At 39.1% G+C, this 24,802-nt stretch overlaps 2 protein-coding genes across 2 annotated transcripts in view; one reads left to right on the forward strand and one right to left on the reverse strand.

Annotated features, from left to right (window-relative positions):
- LOC149156263 (3-hydroxyisobutyryl-CoA hydrolase 1-like) overlaps positions 1-11,938 on the reverse strand; it is a 349,800-nt gene extending 337,862 nt beyond the window's left edge. The window contains exons 1-3 of the mRNA XM_089438049.1: positions 11,799-11,938; positions 11,585-11,634; positions 4,631-4,711 (exon numbers count right to left, since the gene is read on the reverse strand). Coding sequence (XP_089294175.1) covers positions 4,631-4,711; positions 11,585-11,611 — 108 coding nt within the window. The 5' untranslated portion in view covers positions 11,612-11,634; positions 11,799-11,938. The remainder of the gene's footprint in view (positions 1-4,630; positions 4,712-11,584; positions 11,635-11,798) is intronic.
- Positions 11,939-18,801: 6,863 nt separating this feature from the next.
- On the forward strand, positions 18,802-24,389 carry LOC149156265 (uncharacterized). The gene is made up of 2 exons (XM_089444703.1): positions 18,802-19,260; positions 20,235-24,389. The coding sequence occupies exons 1-2, from the start codon at positions 18,802-18,804 to the stop codon at positions 24,387-24,389; spliced, it is 4,614 nt and encodes a 1,537-aa protein (XP_089300829.1).
- The last annotated feature ends 413 nt before the right edge of the window (positions 24,390-24,802 follow it).

Raw genomic sequence — 24,802 nt, forward strand, 5'->3', positions numbered from 1 at the left:
GATGATAGGGGAGGGCTTGCACATCACTCTTTGGCTCCAATGATTGAGTAGAAGAGTACCATGTCACCCCTATTTCCCTTTACAGGGTGACAATGGACACCAAGGTGATAACGTCTTGGTTTGGAGGCATTTTGGAGGCATTCTAGTGGACATGGAGCTACTCCTTAGAGTATGGAGCACTCATTAGCCCACTTGACACACACTTATGGAATTTAGAGCTCATTTGGAGGATGATATCATAGTGGAGGAGGAATTTTTTCCCACACATGTGAGCATTTTGGCATCTTTGGTTATGTTTTTGAGCCATCACGTTGGCTTGTAACCTCTCTCTTATGGAACACTCAAAGTAAACTCGTATTCGAAGGTTCTTACTTGTATTATTGTAAAAATGAGGAAGATAAGTCTCATATAAATAGAGACTTCCCTCATTTCAATTTTTCATCATCACACATTCTATTATCCTCTCCAAATAGACTGTGAATTAGTATTTTTCACTCCAACGAGTAAGATGTGATCTTTTAGGCTGCGGATTTCTTGAGGAATTGATCTTTTGCATGGAGATGTTATTCTGGGATTGAAAGAAGTGCTTCTTTGGAGGATTTTGTAAGTTTAATGTTTTATCATTGATATTTTGCATATTGAATGTATGAAGTAGGGTTTCTATTTGTGCCATGACTAAATGTTTAATTTATGTTGAAATCTTGCTATATTTTTACATGCAAAATTGTTCTCCTTAAGGCCTATAGGGAAACTCTGAATGTGCATTCCCTATATTTAATTTCTCCCCTCACAAGAATAATAGTTAGGGTTTTAAAAGTGGATGCCCTAGCCATCCCCCTTTACTCCATCAAAATCTTTCCCATGAAATTTAGCCCTAGAAGACTCCATTAAACCCTTGTAGGATAAGGCACTAATCCTTGGTGTGTTGATCATCCATAATTTTTATTAAATTTCATCTTTTTTCTCCCATTCCTAGATGTCTATGGTTAACCGCTAGGGTTTTAATGGTATATTGATGCATAAAAGTGAATTTTGGTTGGATGTTTGTGGCTTATAATTTAGGAATTGCATCTATAAAATCATATTAAGGCAACATGTAGTATACTGCATGGTTAAACCTCCTTATTTAGGGATGACATCATCTCTCTTTTGTTGTTTATGCATATATTTCAGCCATAGAAATCAATTTCCTAGCTTAACCCTAGTCTCTATTGGAAGGCCTTTGTTCCTTGTTGTTGATTATCATTGGAAGGTCTTTTCCTTGGCTACTATATGATATTGTGCACCTTATTATTGCATATCAATCAAACCCTAACTTATAGTGACCTTGTATTCAGTCTGGGCATAGAGTATTTGAACCTTGCTATAGAACATCTAGGCCTCTCTAGGCCTTGCCGATACTCTAGACCATAGTATACATCTCTCATACATCACCTTAAGCCATAGCATTATAATATCCTTTAGGTGATCTTGAGAAGCCTCCCTTGTGGTTGACTACCACTAAAGAGCATAAGGAAGGTTGTTGAGGTGATAGTGGCAACCCTTTCTCTTGTTGCCATAAGATTTGGCCCCACCTATTGAGGCTTTGCACTAGGCCTACTAGATTTTGCAGCAACAGACACATTTTACATATTTTTAAGCATGCCTCAACATTGAGATGCTTTCTCACATTCTCCAAGTCAATATCTGTTGAGACTATCACAAATAAGGAAAGCAACACCTCTTAACCCCTAAACTCCACCCAATCTCTACATATCATTTCTAAATGTTGAAACTCAATGATATCCTATAATAGGTGGGAGTGCTCTCTCTAGGTTCTCATATGTCTTGTTGAGGAAAATGAGGTCTCGAGCACATCCTAGAAACTACTCAAAGAGTACCAAATACAACCATTGCAATTCCAACAAAGGAATGAAGATATAAGTTGTCCCCCTCATTGAGTTGATGGGATCCACTTGGTCAAGTAAGGGCATGACCATCCCTTTGATGATCAAAAATCTTGAAAAACTTTTATGCTTTCCTCTTCCTTACATTTTCGGCCCTTCAAGGCAAGTCGCTAGGGCTAAGGCAAGGGTCAAATGCAACTAGGGCTTGAATAAGTGAAACGTTGGAACTAATTTGGCACCTTTTCACCTTGTTTGACCTTACCAACTCAAAATCTAGCATCTTCCTTGGTGAAAATTGCCTCATTAGGGTTGACATCATCAACCCTAGGCAATTTAGGGCCCTAGTTCTGCAAAAAGGCTTCAACTTAGGGCTTGTTGAAGGTTTACCATTCCATATTGTTGATCATACCCTTAAAGTAAACCTTTTCTTATACTTGTATGCCTAGATGCTCCCTTATTGAATCATATCTTGAAACCCTAGGTCTCAAGTATTCTTTTCAAGGCTTATTTCATGGTATGTTGTTCCTTAGCATAAAGAATTGTGCCCTAATCCAAATGAGAAGTACCTTGACTAAGCCTTTCTCTTACATCACCTTGAACCTATTGACTTAGAATACCTTTTAGGTGATATATAATGGGAAGCCTCCCATGTGGTGAAATTCCACTAAAGAGCAAGGGGTGGAGTGCTAAGGTGACAGTGGAAGCCACCTCATTGTTGTATCTTAGTCTAGTTCTTGCCTTGAGAGGCATCTAACAAAGCTTGCTAAATTTTGAGACAACAGTCAGTAATGTTATTGAGGATATTTTGAGGTAGAAGGGTGTTTCCAATGAGCAGATTTGCACGCATGATGAGAAGTTGGTCTTCTGGCTTCTTTTGGGCATCTTTGCATGCATGTCATACATTGATTTGAAGAATTATTGCCAACGAGGAGGGTGCCTATTTTCTTCCTAATTTAGACCTGATTTTTCAACTGCCTTCTGTGCTTATCCAACAATTACTGTTTATCATCGTGGAGTCCAGATTGGCTTCTAAGAAGTGTGCTTACTTGGGAAACAGCTAGTTCAGCAGTACCTCTGACAAATTTGAATTCATGTCAATATGCTGTGAATTTTGCCTTCCCTTCCTATACACATCGTTCATGTAAATTGTAATACAACATGCAGTAGCTTATAGGAAAGTGGGGGGTAAAGCCAACAAAAAGGATATGGAAAGGGAGTTCTTGTAGCATTCTCAACATAAGGTGAAAACTTGCAACACATGTCACATAAGTTTACAAGGTGGTTTCAAAATGAACTTCATCAACCTCTGAGCTAAACCTATAACTTTTTAAGGGATGTGGAATACCTTTTCTGATGACTAACTCTTCCATCTCATTGCCACATAGATAAATGGCCATGGCAATTTGAAAACTGACAAGAAATGCTAGGGTGATCAGTACCAGAACCTCCTCAAGCTCCAATACCATTTGATATGTTGCAGCACTATATTAATATATTGCAGAGCCATGATATTGAATTATCAGTGCATGAACCATGTACTAGATTATGATACCAGTAATTTGCCTGCTTTAATTTCTGTCAAAAGATAAGTAGATGATGGAGACTCTTAAGGACTTGAGTTTGGTTATCAAAAAGGACTTTAGTTCAGTGTGGATGTGATTCGTGAATGCTTATTTAGCAGTGTTCAAAACTGGCATCATTATGATCGACATTAACAGATACATAACAGAATAAAGAAACTGTGAATGGCATTGATTCGTTAAATAATCAAAAATCATGCCCCTCTGGCTTACAGCTTCTTGAGGAGTTATCCATGTACAAGGCCTGAATCACATTCAAGACTCTCCTGTCAAAACCTACGAACTAAGTTCTAATTTTTTTCTGAACTAGATTAAACAGGGAATGTCAAGGACCACCCATGAGCTATGTTGAATAACAACTCTTTAATCTAACCTTCAGGACTCTATATCTCTAAAACTCTCTAGAGCGAACAGGTTTTGAATGCTCAACACTTAATCCATTTGTATAAATTCTTTGGATGACCACATTGTGCTCCACTTTTCATTTCTCTGAACCTCCTTGCAGTGAATAAACTTTAGGAAATCACTCTTTGAACCTCACTGAAGAATGAACAGGTTTAACAAACACCTTGTACTCTATTCTTCCTCTGCAAACTATGAGTCTGAAAATCCCTCCTTCCTCCTTGCCATAGATGTTGGGTATTTATAGTTCAAATCTGTGACTGAATCTGCTACCAATCACCTCAGCAACTTGCGCCTGTTGTCACAGCTGTTCCATTAGGTCGGGCACCTCATGTCGGCATTGGTTTCAGGATTGCTTTGTCAATGTCGACTTGCTGTTGTTACTGATGTAGGTTGGAATTGCCGACTAAGAAATGAAGTGGACTTGTATATTGTTGAATTAGCAAACGTAATCCATCAAAGTTAGCTTGGATACCGAACTGTTGAGCTATGTCTATGCCAACTTGGGGATGGATCAAGCCTCCCATATGCGAAAATTATGGCTTTCCATTTTATTTCTTCTCCAAGCCACCTTGTTGTTGACTTCGGTAAGGGGTTGATGGATCTATAACTGTGTCGACATGGGGTGGGATCATAAGGTAGTGCTTGCAATCTTAGTTGTATGTGCAAAATCAAAGTTGAAGCTAGAGAGGGAACACATTATACAGGAACTTGAGAATGTTTTAAGTAAAACATCAACACATTTGCAGATTTTATGCTTACCATGAAGTCTGAGAGCGCATTAAGTTGGCGGGGCCTATTCAGTACTATTGTCCTTGAATGAAGGTTGTCTTCTGTTAAAATCTGCAAGAAACAAAGAAACTAAATGAAAACCCATACACCTAAAATTCAATAGATAAAAAATAAAAAATATATATATATATATATACAACAAAAGGGAAACCCAAACACAAAAAGGTTGGACTACTTCAGCAAAAACTCGAGGATCAATCAAAGGTCAAGAATGCTGAAAACTATTCTAGGGATACACCTGAAAAAGTTAGAGTGTTAAGGTATTTTGCAGTAATCCAAACAAAAAGGTACATACGAAGTACATAGCATCAAAATGACACAACATGTGAATTTCTACGATTAGAGAGCACATCCAAGTTCATTTAGATGAGCAACCTTAAGTAATAATTCTAGAATGGACCTTTCCTCTGCTTTCCCTCTGTACTTGATTCTATTATACCAAAGAAGCAGACAGAATATTCCAGAATCCAGTGGTCTATAATTAAACAAAATTCAAGTCTGTATTTCCTATAACTACAAGCAACAACAGATTCATAGCTTACATGCTTTGAAGCAGGTATATCATTCTGTTTCAATTTCAGGATTTTAATAGATAATAGTAGTATCTTGTGTTCAGGACATCTGGATTATATTTCAGAATGTGGAGAGTCGGAGACAAAGCACTTAAGGAGAGAAAATCTAACAGTGCCTGCTATCTTCAAACTTTCATTGCGGTAAAAAACAATACCTTATTGAAAATCCCAAACAAATCTAGGAGAGAACCTTATTTATGAATGCTGGCTTTCCGTGAGCTTGAATTGCTAAGAATAGGCAAGCTTGGTCACCTCGGCCACTAATAAACACATCAAGTCCTCAAAGCTATGTTATGCAAGACAGAATTATGATGGATCAAGATTACAACCTTCATGTTGAAATGACTATCTTCATGACATCCATGTTGACCCCAAGGGAGATAAGTGATCTACATGGAAATTTGAATGTGTTCTTATCTATTTAAAATACTTAAATATTAAATAATCGCTCATTAACATCCTCATAAGCCAAAATCTTAGAACCTAAGTTGCAGGAAATATGTTTGGGGGTGTGGGTTAGGGGGATCATACCATGTGCATTTTATACAGAAACATGGAAACACGTGTGGTAAGCCCCTGAAACATGTTTTCAACACTACAAATGCATCGCACGTGTGGGAGAAACATTTCAAAGCCATACCACTATCCATACAACACGTTTCCATGATTAAGTGAGCCAATTTTGAATGAGATTGACTATTGGGACTTGCCAATTTGGAATTAAACCCTGATTAGAGTTTAAGTAATCATTAATTAGAGGTTAAATTTTGATTTGATTTGACCAAAAAAGTTGAATCCTAGCAAATAATGGTAATGTCTAAGAATTAAAGTAAAAGTTTTTGTTTCAGGATGTTTGAGAGTGGCTCCAAACCCATCAAACTTCATATGAAGAAACTAGAATTTCATATCCCATTCAAAATTCAGCAGACCCAACAGATTTTAGGATTGGCAGGATTGAAGTGTTTCCATTGAATTCTATCATGTATGAGGGTATGGGATTGGCATTTAATCAAGAGCACCAAGCCCTTTATGTACCCAAATGTTGGTGGCATTAATTATTGAACTCCTCTATCATGGTCCTAGAAAAAACATACCCTTCGCTTAAGCCGAAATCATTGATCGGGCATTGTTACTCACCAAAAGTGAGTAACCCATAGGAGAAAAAATTTCTCCTATCTTGGACAACCTGTTAAATTTTGCAGATTTAAAATTTAATTTCTGAGATCATAAACCATAGAAGACAGTCAATGAACAGCAAGACACGGGATTTGGTCCAAGACCAGGGAAAAACCCCACTATGGGGGAAAACCCTTTTTAAAATGCTCTTCTATTAGATCGTCTTCAAATGTTCAGCAGAGATACATAATCAGAGTACAAAACCCCTTTTACAAATAACAGTAGTAACAACCCTTTTTAATATGACAGCTTCAAAATACCACCACAAGCCTCCAAAGGCTTCCAAAACAAGAGCAGTAGACACAAGTGCGTGAACAAAGTGCACAAGTACGAGAGCTAAATACTAAGAGCAATATTCTCCAAATGCAAGATCAGAATGCTACTGAAGCGAGGGAAATATACCAGCAATCAAACTCTGGTGTGAAAGCAATATCAAGAATAGAATATCTCTGGAGCGAGATCAATACAAGAGCTAAATACTTCTGGTGTGAGAGCAATACCAACTGCAATAATACTTCTCTGGAGCAAGAGCATTAACAACAGAAAATAACAAGAGTAGAAACCATTGGTGCGAGAGTTGAACAAGAGTTCTAAGATCTGTCAATAGATCCGCGAAACAATAGATCTGCCAGTGATGATAAGAGATCTGCAAATCTACAATAGATCTGCTACTGATAATAAGAGATCTACTACTGATAATAAGAGATTTGCCAATGATGATAAGAGATCTGCAAATCTGCAATAGATCTGCTACTGATAATAAGAGATCTGCCAATGATGATAAGAGATTTGCAAATTTACAATAGATCTACCAATGATGATAAGAGATCTGCAAATATGCAATAGATCTGCTACTGATAATAAGAGAGATAAATTACTGATGTGAGGGCTTCATCACCAATACGAGAGCTCAATCACCAAAGCAATAGAGAGAAAACTCGATGTGTTGCAAATGAAGGCTTCTCTTCAATATATAGAAATCTTTGAGGCAAAATCCCTTCTTCGAATTAAGTGTTTTGGAAGCTCCTAGAGTGATCCATTTGAATTAGATAACTTAAGTGATTTTATTTTGCACATGTCTAATTGAATCACTTAGGTGATTTTATTTTGCACATGTCGAATTGCTTTATAAAATATTTTTGAGATATCTTTTGCTCTTATGAAAACTAATTTGCTCTTAAGAAATAATTCGCTTCAAGGGTGAAAGGGGTTAACGGCATAAAGTGATTTCTAGGGAAATTTCTCCCTAGTTGCTCAAAAATTCAACACAACCGGCCAGCCAACAACCCTACACAGTGTTTAGTATATGATCATATGGCAGATATGCCACATCTCTCCACCATTTGCATTGGTCAGACACCTCTAACCATCCTGCATTCCTCTTGAAGGGAGGTGGGTCACCACTTGGCAGGCACTTTAACCATTTTACAATGATGTGCTTTTACTTAATGTTTTGGGCATTCTAACATGGACAAAGAGGTGATCTGGATCAATGTTGCAGGAACCTCACTCAGGCTAGATCTACACAGTTCCTGGAATTTTGGAACCGCTATGTGAGGAATTGTGCTTCCCGGACACTCCCAAGGTTCTCCCTTGATGCTCTCTAGACACTTCCTAGATGCTCCCTAATGGTAATGTTAAATTCTTAAAGTAAAAGTGACATTCTCCTTTATCTTTCATTTTCATCATTTTACTTAAATTTTTAACATTACCATGAAATGACTCTGGGTGTTTGAAAGTAGTTCCAACATCATTGGACTTCATATGGAGAAAATAGAATTTCATATCCCATTTAAAATTCAGCAGACATAACAGTTTTCAAGATTTCAAGATCAAGGGGATTGTGGCATTTCATTAGATTATATCACGTATGAGGGTATGTACCCCAGTGTTGGTGGTGTTGATTGTTGAACTTCTTTGTAATAACCTTAGAAAAAATGTACCCTTCACTCAAGTCAAAATCATTGATCAGGCATGTTAAGCTTTTTCTACCATATTTTAAGGCTTGGATTAGGCAGTTTGATTAAAATTGGGCAATGTTGCCTAATGTCCCTAGAAAATTGAGGTAGAGGGAAAGGCTAGACAATAGGAGGAGAAACTAGATTCTAGATGGTTGATGCTCGAATAATTAATCATTAGTGTACTATGGATGTCATTTCCATCTTGATTTATGTATAAGTATGCATGCTTTGATATATATAAAATAGACGCCTTTAGGATGCTTTGCTTCCAAGAATTTTTGGAAAATGACGCTTCTGACACTTCGCTTCCAAAAAACACACCCACTTCGTCTCCACTTTGTGCAACATTGATCTAGATAATTGGCCGATATTGATTGTAAACTTGTTCTCTCACCTTACCAGGGGGGTTAGTTTTTGGCCCTAGTCCAATGGGACTTCCTCTGAGGCCTTAGGGTTATAGGAAGGACACTACTTGGGAAACTTGGATTGAAATAGCATGTCCATGACCATTCCATATTTAACACTCTTCATCGTTCCCTTGATTTCACATACATCCTTCGGGTTTGTTGTCATCGGTTCCCCCTCACATCCACATCCTTGAGTCAGGGTCGGAAAACTATGCCTCGAAGGTTGATACAACTAAAAGAAAGGTAAAAGCATAAAACGGCCACAATATAATTAAAAAAAAAAAGGAAAAGTTAAAATGCAAAAGATGACCAAGACATTGATTAGCATGTGGACAAAAGCCAAGCATGAGCTCTACCCCCCTCATTAGCCATCAGCCGACTCCTAGATGCTCCATCACATAACAAAGGAACCCTTACATGTCCCAACCCTAATGAGTGAGAAGTTGACTCATCATTAAGGGGTAAATAAATGTTATATCATTAAAAGCAAGCTTGGACACCTAAGTTATGCTCCTTATCAAAGCATTATCAAAAAGAAGTAAAAGGCGCATTGGAGGGGTGGAAAAAGCATGCCAAGGAAAGGAATAACTCATGCCTTCACAATTGCTCCCTCCATATATCTATACACTAAGGATGATGGATCTCCATCTGCTGGTCCCATGACCATGGCACCTAACCATGAAGCATTGCCCCTCTATTGCCACCATTATCACAAACACCTATGAATTGAAGGGTTCACCTAAAACACGTCACCTCCCTTTAGGGGTTGGAATCACCTAATAGGGTTGACCACTTAGCCACCCCTAACAAGGTAAGGAACACTTTTATTAGACTCGGTCTAATTAGATATTTAAAGGTGATCCCATTTTGAAGTCTTATTATGCCCTTAATAGTTAAGTATGGTCCACTATGATGCATTTGTGGTCATTATCTCTAATTTGAGATGGTTTTGCAGGTGGTCCTTCATAGATTAGCAGAAGGCTTGATGGCACACATTCCCTGCATTCACTCCACATGACGCCCAGGCCATACTACACTCCAAAGAGCAGTGATGACTTTGCAAATGCAGCGTTGCCCCTCCATAGCATAGCGTTGGGCATTTGATGATTCCAGCAGTTGATCGAGACCTTAAAGCACCCCCAGATGCTGAAATGTTGAGCTCACATTTCATGGTGTTGGAAATTCTTGATGATGTACGAGGTGGACCCAGCATGCCCCCAAGCTGGCCTTGACACCATTTGATGGGCATGTCGTGATCCGGAGTCTAAATAATGAGCCCCAACGCTTGAGAGAGATTGTACCATGTCATCTTTCTAGCCCCTTGGAGATGACGCAAAGCACTCAGAGCAGGCTTTTTACACATGGAGGCATTTTGAGGCATGACTTAAGGGTTTCCCCTCAATCATTGAGTTGATTATGATGATTGGAGATGGATCTTTCCCATTCCATGCAATTTTAAAGCTTATATTGCCCTAAAAGGGCATGACATCATGCCAGAGAGGAGTTTCAACCCACAAGTGTGACCTTTTAGTGAGATATTTTATTACATTGAGCTATTGGGTTGGCTTGTAACCCTTTTACTTCATGTACACTCAAAAGTAAATTTGTCATGGGGTTTTTAAACTAATTATTGAGAATGATTGACCTCATATAAATAGAGGATCACTGATTTGCATCTTTTCATCATCACTCATGGATTTCGACCTCCTTTAGAGAGCTCAACTTAGCCTTGTGTAAACACGCTACTTGTGGAGATGTGATCTTTATGGTGTTGAATTTCCTTGGAATTCGGCAACTACTTAATTGATTTCTGAAAAAATGTAGTTGACTTATCACCAAGATACAAAATTCCTCAACAATATAAGCAGCAGAATTACACACAGAGATAAAGACACGATTACACAAAAAACACAATAGTTTTCTAGGGAACCCAATTGGGAAAACCCTCTGCTTTGTTGTAGAATTTTATTGACAGAAAATAGAGTAACTGATCTCTTTACAAGGCAAATTGTTTCCACAGAAAACACAGTTGTTCTCGCTGCAAGTACTTAGTTGAAAATCTCCCTGCAATAAGTCGAGCCAGCTCCATTATTTCCTTGCACAACCTCTGGTCTTATCTCGTTGGAAATCCCCTATTTCCTAGCACTAAGCAGGCTCTTATTATTTAGGAATTTCTCCTAATTCCTAGCCCACTTCCACAAGGAAATTCTCTGCTTCAAGACTGCGTATAGCCTGCTCCTAGGTACGATGTTCCACGACAACCTCTCCTCACACACCACCTGGCACTATCTCTCGCAAACTCGTGAGTTATTGTCTTGTCTCACAACCTTGTGCACACAAAAGAATTGATTGAATTATGTGCCTTCGTTCTCCTTTTATGCAATTTGATCATGATAAATATGGCAAGCGTATTTTTAGAACTCGGACTTGTGATTGATTTGTTAACTGAGTTGAGCTGACTTCACACAGCATCTTGTCAAGCATAACTCCGAACCATTTCAGTTAAATTGTAAATATGTTAAGACACCTCGATTTCTATTAAATAAATATCCATTTAACATAGTTTGCCAGAGCTTTTATACTTCAATTGATTTACAATAGAAATTGATCAGTCAGATTTCATATTCTTTACACAATCCAGTGCGAAGCAGCAGGCAGACCAGAAAAGTCTGTCTCAAATTAACGATCAGAATAAGTGATCCTATTTTACAAGATTCTTTAATTTCATGTTCAACTCTATAATCGATAGCATTTGAAAATAACAAAAGAGTTTCTGCCGATTTTTTTTAATTACTATTTTTCGGTTACCTGATTTTCAACTGAAGTCGATGCCATGACAGTGTTCCAAATCTTATTACCTGGAAATTCCAAGCGTTTCTTTGCCAATTAATCGCATGTTATGCGAACAATTAAAACAAAATTTTATGGATAAAATACCGATCTAATGGAGTATAAGATTTTGTCCCCAAACGTAAAATCCAACGAAGCTACCTAGGGTTTTAGCAGGTTGAGGCTATGTTACCTGGCCAAGGAAACGATCTTCTCTTCGCGGCACTGGAAGCGGAGAAGATAGAAGGGAAGATGAATGTAATTGTTTTATCGGAGTATGAAGGCTGTCAAACGTTCACATGTGAACTATAAGAATTATGGTAACTCACTCTTTCTTGATTGAAATCAATAACTTATTCGAGTAGATTTTCGTGGTTTATGCTATTAATTTGTTTTCATCTATACATCTATAAAGAGGACGATTTTTCTTTTGAAAAATAATAATTTATTTATCAAATCAGCAATGGGGTCGTTATTATGGTTGTTATCCACTCATGTTTGTTGATTCATCACTTTCACTCGAGGAAAAGCACATTATTTAGAATTACTTTTTGGTGGTTTGTAAGGGGGCAAAATTTCACTCCTGTGAGATGCCTTTGAGTGTTGGGTTGTCAATCTGTTTCTTTACATCTGAGGAAGATGAGCTTTTAGCCAAATAGAACTAGTTTTAAGGCATACTCCAAGCCGAATAGAGAGAATGATTGCTTAGGGGATGAGATGTTTTACATATAAATATAAATCTTTAACCAACATACCATGTCTATTAGGTTGGTAAGATAATCATGTTATTTATTTTTTATTCTATATATAAAGTCGTGGCAATTAACAATACAATTTAGAGATGGAATTCAAGACCTTTTATCTATGAATATGGATTTTTGATGGAAACATTGTGTCAATTTGTTTGACAAAGTATTTGTGTCCTTAATATTTTATTCGTGTATGTAAAGTTGTCATGATCTAGGCAAAACTCTTAGGTGATAGAACTCAGGATCTTTTACCTAAGGTTATAAACCCTTATTCAAAACACCAAACATGGTGCTCAACAAGGTGCACACATATTAATCGTTGATTCTTGTGAGTTGGTGTAATATAACCAAAGTGCTCCAGGGATTAAACTCAAGAACTTTCACTGATGGACATGGATGCTTAACCAAAACATCATGTCAAGGTGTTTAGTAGTATATGGAGTTGTTATGTAGCTAGCAACTTATGGGATCACAATTAGGACCTTTTACCTATAGATATGGATCCCTGACAAAAAAAAACTTAGGCTGGAGTGTTTGGCAATGTAGCCAAACCATTACTATTTTATTCTTGTAAACAAAGTTGGCATGATCTAGCTAAACCATTCAAGAGATGGAATACAAGACCTTTTATCTATGGATATGGATCCTTGAACAAAAGAGCATATAGGGGTACTTGGAAAGGTGTTGTTTAGGCTTCAAATAGTCCCAAGGACCCTATCTTTTTAAATTTTCTTATGTTGAGTTTAATCTTCAAATATTCATTTTTTTAACTCGTTTCACTTATTACTGACTATCTTATGATTTCATAGTAGTCCAAGACCCCAAAGTGTGTTTGATGGACACACAAATCCTTCCTCTTTCTTTTGTCTCCATACCTAGAGGTATACATGGTTTGCCATTAATATGTAGATCTGATTCTCATAGCATAGGTAGTAAGGGCAGGAGAGGCGCCAAGGGCATATCATAGTCATAGTCAGTGGGTTCCCCATGAGAAAAGTCTCAAGGAATGGTGGGAAGGTCTAACTGGAGATTTTCTTGTAACCAGCTAGAAGTGATCTAGCTACTCCATCAAGAAAACTGATGAGCCTCTTCCCCCTTGTGCTTAAATTCAACTTTGCATTAACATCATGTATCTTAATTTAATCGATTACATTCTATGAAATATTGCATGTGACTTACAATAGTTCCAATTATTTAGCTTACACTTGAGTTGGCTTTTAATTGCATCTTACGTACATGACCTTACTCTTTCCTAAGATTGTACCATCCCATTGGTGCATTTGATTTATTATTAGATTATATAATATTCAGGTTTACCATGATTTCATGTTTCTTTACATAGGATGTCATGCCTTATTATCCCTTCAACAAATGGCACAAGATGGCATAAAAAGCAAGATGTTCAATTAACAAGCAAGAATGTGTCAATGCCACATGCGCATACAAGTGCCAAGACGCTATAACAAATATTTTAGTGGAGCATATGGAAGTGATGCCAATCCATTTCTAATGAAGAAATGTCATGAATTAATTTACAAAGAACTAACTTTTAGGGTTATTTCAAAAGGGTTTATACCATGCTTGGGGTGCTTCATGAAATTTAGTGTACATGGTGTGTGTTTAGTCTATCGATGGTATCAGAGTTTAGTCTATCGATGGTATCAGATGGATTAGCACATTAAAGATATTCCTTTATGGATTTACATAATTGAGATAGTTTGTTAAGTGGGTGCTTGACCTTATATGGTTGTTGGCTTAGTGTTCTTCCCATAGGCATTGGAGTTCTCTTGACAATTTGGTGGATGCCCTTCATTAGAATCCCGTGAAGGATCCACTTTCTTGGAGAGTGCCCTACATGGGTTGTGGAGTCTTGAATAGATTGGAGGTTTTCATTAGGCCCTAGTTGGGATGCAGCAACTTGGATTCCTAATCAGATGATTAGAGATGGCTCATAGATGTCTATGGCTTCAATAGCATTCTTGTAGGGGTAGTTGACGCAATGGAGTACAATGCTTGGGAGGATTGATGGAGTTTGTGGAGGCTTGTGATGGAGGAAAGTGGACTTGCCCTACATAGCTACATCACCCTAGAGCCATTAGTGTGCATGGCATCATCTTGGAGCATGAAGCATGTACTTTAGAGTGTAGCCTCTCACGTGTGTTGGCCTACAAGTGCTCAAAGTAGGTTGCTTATAAGGGATAAGGCCCACATTATATTATTGGCTTGCCTTACCTCTAACAAAAATAAAGGAGAGTCTTCACTTTCATATGTGTTCGCTCATTTGTATTCACTTGTACAGGGAGATGTGACCTAAGGAATTCACACTGGTCTCTCTCTTTCCCTCTCTCCCTCTGTCTCCCTCTCACGCCATCGAGGTTTCTTACTCTTCTCGGAGTATCTAGGAGCATCTTGGAGGTCTATTCTTAGGGTTTATCCCTTAGAGATTATGTATTAGTGTTTTGTTATAAAATCATGGGGTGGAAATGTGAAGAAGAAGAGAAGAAGGCATCTTGTCCTAGAGGATGTGTTGGAGTGATTCTTTTACATTCGATATTCTTGGTTGCTATGGTTTTCTCGATTTTCCCTAGGTGGAGTTGGGAGAGCTATGATTTTGTAATAGCCTTAAGAGGAGGCTATGGTATGTATATGTGTTTCATCTTAAGCATATTAATGAAGTTACTAGTTGTCCAAAACATGTGAAATTTCCAAATTTTATTTTCAACTATATATGGTATTTATGCATTGTTATTTACAACCATATGTCTTGTTGACTTGACATGAGTAAAATGAAAATTGTTAAGTGATTTGACATATAAGTGAAGAATATTAGGGGTTGATTTTATTGTTGTCATGTTATTATTGTACTACTTTTATTAGTGTCGTGAAAAAGTATTTTTAGATATGTTTATTTGTTAGTGAGTTTCCCTATAAGGGCTAAAATTATCCCTTTCTTTTGGGATATGTTTTCCTTGTATTGCTAAGAAGTTTGGGTTGCTCTCAATGAAAGCATTGTGCTCTTTTCATTGTTGTTTTGTACCTTGCTTTTAAACAACCCTAAGGATGAAAAATCATAGGGTCAAGATCTAAGAAACCTTCTAAGTCAAAGATGAATATTTTTTCATTAAATTTTAGATTTTGAGAAAATTTTGCATGATATTAGAGCTTTTGATGTTTGAGATCACTCTTAACAAAGAGGAAGTTTGTATATCATTACTTGGCCTAGTTGAGGTCATTGAGTGAGAAAACCTATGCTACTTGGGAGAAGCATTTGTGCCCTAGAAATGGTTTTATCTACATATACTATTAATTTTGTGTGCTTAAGACTTGTTTAAGATGTGTAAGGTGATTCTTGATCTTAGAAAGTTAGACAGGTTGGATGGAACTTCTAACTTTGTTCCATGGAATCTCGGGCTTCAAATTCTTATCAAGGAGGCCAAAGTTTTGAAATATGTTGAGAAGGATATTCCAAAACTTAATGATCCAACAGCTTTGGCCACTTATTGAAAGAAGGAAGCCAAAGTGAAGATATAATTCTTGATTATGTGAAGAGTCACTTCATGTCACACATTGCATATAAGAATACATGTAAGAAAATGTTTGATTCTTCGGTTGAATTATTTCATAACTTTTGTGCTTCCCAATAAATGCTTTTGTGAAACCAGTTCTCAACTATTTGTACAAATAAGATAGATATTATGGTGACCTATTAACCAAGATTAAAGAACTAAACAATTAGTTAATAACCATTAGAACTAAGGCAGATGATCAAGAGTTAGTGTCCATTACCCAAAAAGGGCTTTGTCCTTCTTGGAAAATTTTTGTTTAAGGTGTTTTTGTTTGAGAGGATACAAGATATATCAAAATTTCCAACATCTAGGTTGATCTTGTGCAAGAAAAAATGATATTGTATTATTGTTTATAACAACAAAGGGAAGTGGATGTTATGGTTATCTTTAGGAAGATGAAAAATAATAGTAAGAAAGGCTTCAAGGAGATGGATGAAACAAATATAGGAATGAAATACTTGAGTAAGGTGGTGTGCTTATGATGTCATGAAATGGGACAGTATGTAGGGCTAGTATCCAATGAAAAAGAAGAGAAAGGGTGCAAGACAGGTTCCAACTGGAATTGTTAAATGTGTAGAGGAGATGAAATCTTGTTAGAGGTTGTATTCCCGTGATTTTGTGTTTATATTTTAACACCATGTATAATGTTGGTTGGACAATGAAGCTTTAAGGCGCGTGACATATGATAGGTCTACATTAAGTAGGACTTAGAAGCAAGTGGGAGGCATGACTATGGTACTTGGTGATGATGCCCCTTACCCTGTGAAAGTAGTTAGCTCCATTTCATTTTGGATACCTTCAAGCAATATTATTGAGTTGGATCACATATTGGTAGTTCTTGGTTTGAGGAATAACCCTGACAACTTCTTAAATGATAAACGTACAATGGAGAGTTGCCTTTAAAGGACAATAGTGAACCATCAGTGATTGTAGGATAGCAATTATGAGGAATTTGGCTAGAGTGGTAAGAGACGGTGGCCTTCACAAGTTACTTTTTGATCTAGTAGCATATGTACATTCCAATGGGAGGTTGGAAGAGACTTCTTGCTTTGAAGAGGCACATGCATAGCTAGAGGTCATAGAGTCAGGTTTAGCATTGATTATAGATCCTTTGATAGCATATTGTGTTTATGAGGATATGAGGTCTTTCCATTTACAAAACTCTCTTTCAGTGATCAAGGAGAATTTAGAGGTTGTTGTTCCATATTTATAGGCTTGAGAAATGTAGGAACACCTATATCTTCAATGAGGGTGAGTCTACCTTCTAGGATACATACTAGTCATGTTGCATTGGTTTCTTCAATCCGTGAGGCTTCTAGTTGTACAAGGGAGGAGAAGTTTGATGATGAGATTGACTTCAACCATGAGCCTTCTAATTGTATAGTAGAGGGAAGGTGTGATACTTGATGGATGACGAAGTTGACATAGATTCAAAATTTACAGTTGATGGGAGTATTGTAGAATACATAGCCATGGATAATGGATTCTTTTAGACAAAGTGAGTTTCCCATGATGATACTCTTTCCAAGGATCATGGATCCTCTTAGACAAAGGGAGTTGAAGGTTTACAATGATCTTACTATTATTTTAGGATTCTCTATAGATGAGAGAGTTGACCTAGTTTAGGTTGGTCTAGTTTCCAAAGGATTTGAGGTGCATGAGAGAGACTCTCATGTTCATGTGTATATGACGAACTTGTGTGAATTGTTGCCTATACCACAAGCTTTGTGTTATAGGATTAACACATGGAATTATATGGGTGTGTATCTTTGTGACTTTGATACATGTGATACACTTGTCTTGATCTTGAATGAAGATGTGATATTCTTTACAAAATGTCCTAGGAAAGTCATGATGTGGTATCCATTAATTTTGGTCCATGAAGCATGCTTGAAGGATCATGGAGTTTGGTATGTTGCTTTCTTAGGTGGTCATTGTTCTTGATTCAAGGATTGAGATGATGTGATAACATGTGTGATAATTTATTTACACATTAAAATGGTTGATACTAAGACTAGAAAATACATTGATTTGCAAGTAGTAGATTTAGTGGAGTTGCAAAGAAGTACATAAGTGTTGGTGTAAATGAATTCCTAGAAAGAGGGAGTGTTAACTTTTGAGGTTACTCCAAAAGTGTTTACATCATACTTGGGATGCTTCATGAGAATTGGGGTATATGGTGTATGTTCAACCTGAAGTGAACCTAGTAGTTCACTTTCCAAGAACATCACGAATACATAAAGAAATCCATGTTAAATAACAATGATTTATTATAAGAATATATATTCAAGTTATAATTCCTTGACTACTATAGATGTGTATAAATACATGTGGTGGGTCATAGGTTGTGTCTTTGCCAAAGGGCATGACTAATCATTAATACCCATTAATGCTTACATAGTAATTGTTTTGTGATTAATATTATTACATAATAATCATTATATTATAACCTTAGTTGTAATATACCCTAGGTATATTTCAAGTCTTCTCACCCTTAAAAATGTGTTGTCCTCGAAGCATATTTGTTAAAATCCTTTATGTTTTTGTTCTGGCTTGCAATGTCTTCGCATGATTCTCTATTCTTGATGTTTTCATGGTTGATGATATGAGATGAGTTACGAAGAGTTAAGAATAACTTACGAATTGTGGAAAGGTCATACCACCTATTGATTGTCCTGAATGACTCCATCAACATTAAGGGAAACCACCCGATCGAGACCTTAGAACAGATCCTTTTTTGTTTGGAATGATGGCTCCGACTAGAATTATGGGACCAATTTCCCTTTCTATAAAACAATATGAAATGGAAAAGACTGTTGCTGCGCGCGCGCGCGAGCTTGGATACTGAACGCTGCCGTCTACTACCTGACAATCCCGCGCCATGGACCCTCCGGATCCGCCTGGAGGCGATCCGGAGCTGCAAAGGGTTTTTTCATCACTGGTTAAATCTCTCCCTCCTCAGAGACCTAGACCTGCAGCATCTAAGTTTGTAAAGAAGCTGGATGTTTTACAAGAAGTTCTGCTACCTCCGACCATCCCTCGCATGGCAGCCCTCTCCCTTGCTGAGAAAGGGTTAATCGGGCAATTTACAGGACTATGGCCTTCTCCAAAAACAGTGCAACGATGGGTCGAGCGAAACTGGACGGACAAGATTCAAGGCAAAATATCAATAAGATTCTGTGGCAGAGGATACTTCACCTTCCACTTTGAAACCAAGGAAGATAAAGATCTTATTTTCAGAAACGGGCCCTATTTTATGGATTCTAGGGGCCTCTATCTTAACAAATGGACCCCGGATTTCGATCCTGAGCTAGACATTCCGAATGCAGTCCCTGTCTGGGTCAGATTGCCCCATCTTCCTCTTCATTGCTGGGGGGATGACTCGGTTAAAGCAATAGGAAACGCGGTGGGAAAATATATAGATCGCAGCGAACCCAAAGACAACATGCAAGCTTGTGCGCGAATCTGTGTTGAGGTCGATTTGGGCCGCGGACTGCCGGAAGCAATTAAACTGAAAGTGGATGACTGGTGCCATATTCAACAGCTGGACTACGAGCAGATTCCCTTCAAATGCAAGGTATGTCACGAATATGGACATTTTGCAAATAGATGCCCTAAAATAGTTAATGTTGAATCTGAAGAGCAAGAAGGACAATGGGAAACTGTTAAAAGAAAAAAATCATCCCTTCCTCCCAAATCTTTGGATTCTGATGTCCCTGACCCATCCCAGCAACCCCCTCCCCTTCATCATCCTCACCCCTCCCATCTCTCCTCTTCCTCCCATCAATCCCCCATTCTGCACCCTTCTTCTCCCCTCCGGACCTCCGACCCTTCCATTCCTCCATCTTCTAATCCCTTTGCTTCCCTATCTGAGGAAGGTCCTGAGCCCGAAATCCCCTTCTCTGAACCTCCCCTTCACTCCTCCCCGCCTCAATTCTCTCAGCCCTCCCCTGATACCCCCTCCACTCGGGTTACTAGAAGCTCCTCAAAGGAGCATGGAGCTCCCAGTGATATCCCCAAAAAGCATGGGCCGGGAAGGAAATCGGCCAAGCAGCATAGAGAAGAAAGCACCCAGAAAGATATCGCCATGGGTTCCCAGACTCCTATAGAATCCTTTATTCTTGGGCTCTCGGACAAAGAAAATAATAACAAAGGCAAAGAGAGGCGGGCACCTCTCCATGTAAGCAGTAAATCATGATGAAATTTCTCTCCTGGAACAACAGGGGATTAGGGCACCCCTCCAAGACAGTTGCCCTCAAGGACCTAATCCAAAGTGAAAATCCTGAAATAATTCTTATTCAAGAAACAAAGCAGGACCAATCTGAAACTAATAAATTCATAAGCCAGCAAAAGCGTTACAGTGGGTGTGCAAGTGAAGCAAGAGGAGCCTCAGGTGGCATTTTAACAATGTGGGACTGCAACAAATGGAATTGCCACTCCTCCAGAATACACCAGCATTGGATCTGTGTTAATCTAGAGAACAAGACAGATGGAACAACAGTAAAGATTTACAATATATACGCCCCGAATCATTATAGAGAGAAAGAAGAGTGTTGGAACACTTTGGAAACAGATATAGAAGAAGAGCAGGACAACAATCTCATTCTTGCAGGGGATCTAAACTTGGTATTGCACTCCAATGAAAAAAGAGGGGGAAATTTCAACCCCGACCCTTTCAGGAATCGACTTGAAAATATAATGCAGGAGCAAGATCTGGTCGATATCAGACCTAAGAACCGAAGGTACACATGGAGCAATAGACGAATAGGAGTTGGCAATATTATGGAACGTCTTGATAGATTTCTCATAAGTATTGCTTATTTATCTACTTTCACCACTGGCCAGTCGAACATCCTCAACGTCTCCGCCTCTGATCATTATCCAATCACGCTTACTCTGCAAAGTCACTGCCAGCTAGGTCCTATTCCCTTCAAATATTGCCCCATTTGGAATCGAATCTCAGCAGCAAAGGAAGTGGTTTGGCAGGCTTGGTCCCAACATGTGGAAGGCTCCCCAACTTTCATATGGGAAACAAAATTAAGGAAAACAAGACATGCCTTAAAAGAATGGGCAAAGAGCAACTACCAAGAGCCCGAGTTGAGCAAGAAAAAAATCAAACAAGATTTAGAGGATGTGCAACAACACATAGAAGCCATTGGGTTGTCCCAACAAGCCAAAGAGAGGGAAACAAAACTATATTCTCAGCTGCAGCAAGTTACAAAGGATGAAGAAATAAAATGGAGGCTGAAGTCAAGGCAGCTCTGGCTGCAGGAGGGAGATAAAAATACCTCCTATTTTCATAAGCAGGCAACAGTTCGAAAGGTCCGAAACACTGTGAATACAATAAAAGATAATGAGGGGAACAACTATCACACTCAGGAAGCGATAAAAGAAGCAGCCACAAATCACTTCAAAAATCTTTTGACTGAGGACAAAAGTGAAGAGGATTACTCAAGTTTTTTACAGCACATAAATAAAGAAGTCACCCATGAAATAAACAACAGTCTCAAGAAGGAAGCCAAAGAGGAAGAAGTTCAAAATGCAGTTTGGGGTCTACACCCAGACAAGGCCCCTGGACCTAATGGATTTCCAATCAGTTTTTATAGAGAGTATTGGCAAATGATCAAGAAAGATCTTTTAAAGATGATACGTTGGGTTCTAAAGAAGGGCAAAATGGGGGGATTCACCAACTCAACCCATCTTGCTTTAATCCCAAAAGAGAACAGACCTTCCTCCTTTTCAAGATTTCGGCCTATTTCTTTATGCAACTCATCTTACAAAATCATCACCAAAATCCTGTCATCCAGGCTCAAACCTCATCTCTCATCTCTGATCTCCGAAAACCAAGGGGGTTTCCTCCCGAATAGGCACATCTCTGACTCTATCCTGCTTGTTCAAGAGGCCATTCACTCCAGTCTTAGTAGAAAGGAGAAAGGATTTGTCCTCAAGCTGGACCTTGCCAATGCCTTTGACAGGGTTCGACATTCCTTTCTGTTCGCTGTCCTCCATAGAATGGGCTTTGACCCCTCCTTTATCTCAATGATCAAAGCTTGTATTTCGGAACCTTGGATATCCCCTCTGATTAACGGAAGACCGTGTGCTGCCTTCAAATCCTCTCGAGGCCTTAGGCAAGGCTGTCCTCTGTCTCCCTATTTGTTTATCCTCATGGCTGAGTCCCTTAGCCGAACCCTGGATTTTAATCGAAGAATAGGCCTCATCACTGGTATCAAATTTGAGCAAGGCACAAAAAATATTAATCACTCCCAATTTGCAGATGATACCCTCCTGATAGGGGGAGCGTCCACCACCATTGCAAGGTGCTTCAAGAAGATCTTAGATCAATTTATGGAATATTCAGGAGGGAAAGTTAATCAGTTAAAAAGTTGTATCTATGGTTGGAACACTCCCAACCATACCATCCATAGCATTGCTAGCATTCTAGGAGTTTCCTACAAGCTCAATTGGAACCACTTCACTTACCTGGGAATTCCAGTAAGTTTGGGACCTCTGAAATCCGACATCTGGAATGAAATCCTCGACAAAATAAAGAGAAAAATTCAACAATGGGGCACCATGTGGTTGAACCCAGCAGGAAGACTTGTTCTTCTAAAGTCAGGCTTGACCTCTCTGCCCATTTACCGTCTCTCCTTATGTCAAGCACCTGCATCCTTTCATCAGAAAATGGAAAAAAATCTCAGGTATTTCCTCTGGCAGGGAGGCAAAACGGAAAAAAGAAAGTTCAACCTTGTCAGTTGGAAGAATGTCATCCAATCACAGGAAAAAAGCGGGCTAGGAATAAGGTCACCAAAAATCCTGAACTTAGCTCTTGGAGCTAAAATAATTTGGAGAATGATCACTGGTCCCACAGCCTGGTGGAAGAAGGTCTTAGAGGCTAAATATTTGAACAGCGCGAGGCAGCAGCTTTTGGATACCAACATTCCCAACAGAGGTAGCACAAAAATATGGCAACTCTGCAAGAAAGCCATACCCTTCATGGCTCAAAACATTTCAAAGGTCCCTGGAGGAGGGAACAGTGTTAATTTCTCCACAGATAGAATCCTCGGACAGCATCCAATCGGATCACAATCGGAGGCAACTCCTGCAATAAACTGGCTCAGCAGTAAAGAAATAGTATACCTGTCCCAAATATCACAATGGGAAAACTCTACACAAGCATGGATAGGTTGGGAATTTCCGGAATACCCCAGAGAGCTTGAGACCAGCTTTATTGCTCTCAAGAACCTCCTGCATAGCAAAGCCCCGACGCAAAAAGGCAAGCAAGATGGCTATCGTTGGGATCCTACTGGAACTCAGTACACGACCAAGGCTGGGTACCATTGCTTATGCAATAACATCTTCCCACAGGATGTCTGGAGTCAATGGAAGCTGGTTTGGAGAGCAGAAGCACCCCCCAAAATCAAATTCTTTATTTGGCTCCTTTTAAAAGGAAAGGTTCTAACCGCAGAAAATTTAATGAAAAGAGGTATAATGGGACCCTCTCGATGTCCTAATTGCTGCAGATCAGAAGAGACACTTCAACATCTGTTCATAGATTGCCCTGTAGCTGAGGAATGCTGGAGGACGGTGGCATCTCTCGGGAATGCTCCATGGGAGCCAAAGGCTTCAATTGCAGACACTCTTTTTAGTTGGAAGAAGAACTGCCCTTGGAAAGGAAAACAGAGTAAATTAGCCCAACGGATTTGGAACACCATGGCAATCACCCTCCTATGGCGAATCTGGTTAGCACGTAACGGTAAGATCTTTCAAGGGAAAAATTGCAATATCAGAGTTATGTGCCATAAAGCTAGGATCTTAGCGGTAGAAACAATCACAGCCCATACCAAAGGCAAGATAGAGGTCACCAATTGCAGCGTCGAAGAGAGAAATCTGATTAGCCAGGTGCAAGAAAACATAATCAGTGCTCAGGAGATAAGCCAAAGGAGGGTGCAAACGAAAGAGACCAACAGGACATGGAAGCTGAGATTAAAGGAGGAGGAGTTCGCAACTTGGCTGAGAAACTGCAACAAGTTCCTGTTGTTCTTTGATGGCGCATCTAAATCCAATCCCGGCCAAGCAGGGGCAGGGGGCCTAATCTGCAATGCGAATGGCGAAAAAATTCTTCATTTCGAATGGGGATTGGGAGAATTATCCAATAACAGGGCAGAAGGATTGGCTTTGTATCAAGGGCTCCTCCAGCTGATCAAGATTGGGATAAGAACAGCAGTAGTCTTCGGGGATTCAGCAATCATCATCAGGCTCATGGTGCAACGGCAAAGCACACCGAACATCCTCCTGCAACAGATCAACTACAGGAACCAAATCCTCCACGACTCCATGCAAGAAGTTCGTTACTACCATGTCCTCCGTGGACTGAATAAGGAGGCTGACATGTTTGCCAACAAGGCATGTGAGCGCTCCAAGGGCAACTTGTACTGCAATGACACCTCCTCTTTCCAACCGCTCCCATGAATCACACGCATACAGTCAAAGCTCACTGTACCGCAGCTGATAGTATCTATGACTACTGGCAAACAATCAGAACAATGGACAAAACAGGTATGGTCGATGGGAATTTGATCAGAATTCGGATTGGGAGATCTGCCCAGAGTGTGGGAATCAGTCGAACTGCAGGAGGAAATCGTCCCGCCAGACAGATCCCATGTGCCTATCAGGATTTGCTTTGGGCTGTGTGGACCAATTTTGGAAACCGCATACGGGTTTGCTCCCGCCTCAACAGCATGTATGCGTTATTTATATCTAACTTGAGCTTCAGTATCCTTCATTCTGGAGATACCTATTGTGACAGTTTATTCCCCTTCAGAGCCGCTTCAGTTCAATTCAGAGCCGCTTCAGTTTATCCCCCTTCTGCCAGAGGTGCCGGC

Source organism: Pinus tabuliformis, chromosome 9, assembly GCF_031772625.1.
Source record: "Pinus tabuliformis cultivar Carrire ecotype Pingquan chromosome 9, CPIR1, whole genome shotgun sequence".
NCBI classification, from domain to species: Eukaryota; Viridiplantae; Streptophyta; class Pinopsida; order Pinales; family Pinaceae; genus Pinus; species Pinus tabuliformis.

Excerpts from the sequence above, each read along its gene's own strand:
- LOC149156265 (XM_089444703.1), top strand. The coding sequence starts at position 18,802 with ATGGACCCTCCGGATCCGCCTGGAGGCGATCCGGAGCTGCAAAGGGTT. Across the intron at positions 19,261-20,234 it reads CGAATGCAGTCCCTGTCTGG|GACCAATCTGAAACTAATAA; the intron begins GTCAGATTGCCC and ends GAAACAAAGCAG.